This window comes from Castanea sativa, chromosome 1 (genome assembly GCF_040712315.1).
Source record: "Castanea sativa cultivar Marrone di Chiusa Pesio chromosome 1, ASM4071231v1".
Taxonomy (NCBI): domain Eukaryota; kingdom Viridiplantae; phylum Streptophyta; class Magnoliopsida; order Fagales; family Fagaceae; genus Castanea; species Castanea sativa.
Window position 1 is genome coordinate 63704025 of NC_134013.1, and position 3188 is coordinate 63707212.

Consider the following 3188-nt stretch of genomic DNA (forward strand, 5'->3'; position numbering starts at 1 on the left):
AAGTTAGTTCTTACTAGACAAATACTTTAAATAAAAATGTATGGATGTGAACACAACTTTAAAGGTGTGGTTGTAACTCATGAAAAAAAAGATGTTGGGAGTCTATATGAAAATCGTCGCACTCGCACGTATTATCCAGTTATGATAAATGGCGTGACCCTAAAACAATTGAATGCTCTTACATTAAAACCAGTGCAATATTTTATGATATGCACGTGATATCTGCATGTGTACCATTTGCATCTATGAGACATATGCCAATGAACTACAGTATGTCGGTACACCAAATTCAATATGTTGAGATAAGTCTAATCACACATTGGAATGGACTAGCTATAACACATGTTGATGCATGTAAGAAAGGATTTGAGCCCAATGAGTCTTCTGACGTAAATTAAGAGTGGTGATAATGATTACTGGCAAAGAAAACTTGGGATAGATAGCCAACCCTTCGAGAATGAAATAAAGCCCAAGATAAAGGGGGTTTACCAAACAGCTGGAATATGACTAAAAATATAAGATAACTTTGTAAAACCCAAGAATCCTGTCCAGGAACAAATTTGAGAAATACTCTTATTTTTAAATTTTAACTCCATTTCTGTATGGATCCAAAATATTCATTTTCTTGGAATGAGAAAGCTCTAATCAGTAAGCTCCACTTGAGAGTTTTAGTCTTATTCATTTGGCTATTTGTCTCTGCACTCGGACAGAACCTGCTAAGTTGTGACATTACATCTCCAGATGCTTCTGGCTACCACTGCAATATTGGAAATGCCTCACAGGTTCAGTGTGAGACATTTGTAATTCTTCGCACCAATTCCTACTTCTCATCTCTTTCCAACCTGAGCTTTTACTTGGGCATCAGTCGTTTCGTGATTGCGGAAGCTAATGGATTTTCAGCAGAGACAGAATACCTTCCAAAAGATCAGTCTTTGTTGATTCCAATTGATTGTAAGTGCAAAGGTGGTTTCTTTCAGGCTGCAGTAACAAAAACAACCACAAAAGGAGAGAGCTTTTATGCTATTGCTGAGTCTTTGGAGGGCTTGACAACCTGCAAAGCCATCCAAGAGAAGAACCCTGGAGTGTCACCATGGAGTCTTGGTGATAAAGTTCAGTTACTGATCCCACTGAGATGTGCCTGTCCTTCATCTGAAGCAAGTCCAAAGACGAGGCTTTTGCTGTCTTATCCGGTAATTGAAGGTGATACAATTTCTAACTTGGCCATTAAGTTCAATACTACTCCAGAAGCTATTATATTTGCAAACAACAAATCTTTACAGACCTTTAGACCTCAAAGCCTAATACCTCTTACATCTCTTCTGATTCCAATCAATGGTGAGCCAGAGCCTGTTCTTGGTCCTCTTGCAAAACCTCGAGAACCCAATTTACATTTTCCAGCAACTAGCATCCCAGTAGTTAGTCGCCACAAGAAAAAGTCCAAAATGTGGAAGATTGTTTTATATATTGCACTCAGTGGGGTTTTAGTTTGTGTGAGCATTGGTATTGCAGTAGCCTTTGTGGTGATCCAACAGAAAAAGAAGAAGAAACAAAGTTCCTGCAAGGGAGTAGTAGATGTGGAGTTGCAACAGCTTAGTCTCAGTGTAAGAACCACAAGTGATAAGAAAGTCTCATTTGAGGGGTCTCAGGATCCTCTAGATGGTAGGACCGTAGATGCTACACCACGTAAGATGCTGGTCGAGACTTATACTGTTGAGGAACTGAGAAAAGCAACTGAAGACTTCAATTCAAGTAATCAGATTGAGGGATCTGTGTATCATGGTCGTCTCAATGGGAAGAACCTGGCAATAAAGCAAACGCAACCAGATACAATCTCAAAGATTGAGCTTGGACTCTTCCATGATGCAATTCACAATCACCCCAACATACTTAGGCTGCTGGGGACATGTTGGAGTGAGGGTCCTGATTCTGATTCGTTTTTGGTCTTTGAGTATGCCAAAAATGGGTCCTTGAAAGATTGGCTTCATGGTGGTTTGGCAATGAAAAACCAATTCATAGCTTCTTGTTATTGTTTCTTGACATGGAGCCAGCGGCTGAGAATCTGTCTTGATATAGCCATGGCCTTACACTACATGCACCACGTAATGAACCCGAGCTATGTTCACAGAAATGTAAAGAGTCGGAACATTTTCTTAGATGAAGACTTCAATGCCAAAATTGGGAACTTTGGCATGGCAAGTTGCATTGAAGAAGATATTGGAGACCCTCAATTTTATTCAACCAATCCAGCCTCTTGGAGTAAAGGCTATTTGGCTCCTGAGTATGTTCACCAAGGTGTAATTTCTCCAAGCATTGATATTTTTGCTTATGGGGTGGTTTTACTAGAGGTTTTATCAGGTCAAACGCCAATTACAAGGCCAGATGATAAGGGAGAAGGGAGTATATGGCTCTCAGAGAAAATCAAGTCCATATTGCAGTCAGAAGATGCAGATGAGCTAAGGGAATGGATGGACAATGCACTGGGAGAGAATTATTCATTTGAAGCAGCTGTCACATTGGCCAATCTTGCAAGAGCTTGTGTAGAAGAAGACCCTTCTTTGAGACCAAGTGCTGGAGAAGCTGTGGAAAAGTTATCAAGATTGGTGGAAGAATTACCAGAAGGAGAGAATATGTTAATTTGTGAAAGCTCCTCCAAGCCTTTAGTAAAGGCATCAGCAAACCATATGTGAATAATCATCATCCAGTGAAGTTAGTCCAACCAATTTAAAACCAGTTATTCTACTCCTAGTGTTTTGTTTAAATGTTTTTACTTTTAAGGTTTGACACCTCTTGACAAGGTCAGTGGAATCCTGTATATATGTCACTAAGAAACTCAATTCGAAACAAAAAGTGCAGGTTTCTACTCTGTATTCTCTGTTTCGAAAATAATAAATTGCTGTTATTCTATAAACTTAATCTAATCTGCCACAAATTTGAAAAGCTGCAAGGATTACTCAGGGGTGCGTTTTGTTTAACATAATTTGCTTGTGATGCTTCTTCGTAGCAAGCGCTGTGTTGACTATTTCAGTCAAAAAGGTTTAGGAAATCTTATTGTAAAGAAAAATTTTCAGGTGCTCTTCGTGGCACAGCTCACGTCCATTGGATTACCAAAGTTAGAATCCTCGGGAATTGTTTAAGTCAAACAGAGTTGATCAGTCTGTTTGCTTGATTTTCCAACTCATAAAAGTAAG

General features: G+C 39.2%; 1 protein-coding gene across 1 annotated transcript; it reads left to right on the forward strand.

Annotated features, from left to right (window-relative positions):
* The first annotated feature begins 602 nt into the window (after window positions 1-602).
* Window positions 603-2937, forward strand: LOC142631988 (protein LYK2). The gene has a single exon (XM_075806403.1). It carries the CDS (start codon window positions 603-605, stop codon window positions 2685-2687), a length of 2085 nt encoding a protein of 694 aa, XP_075662518.1. The 3' UTR covers window positions 2688-2937.
* The last annotated feature ends 251 nt before the right edge of the window (window positions 2938-3188 follow it).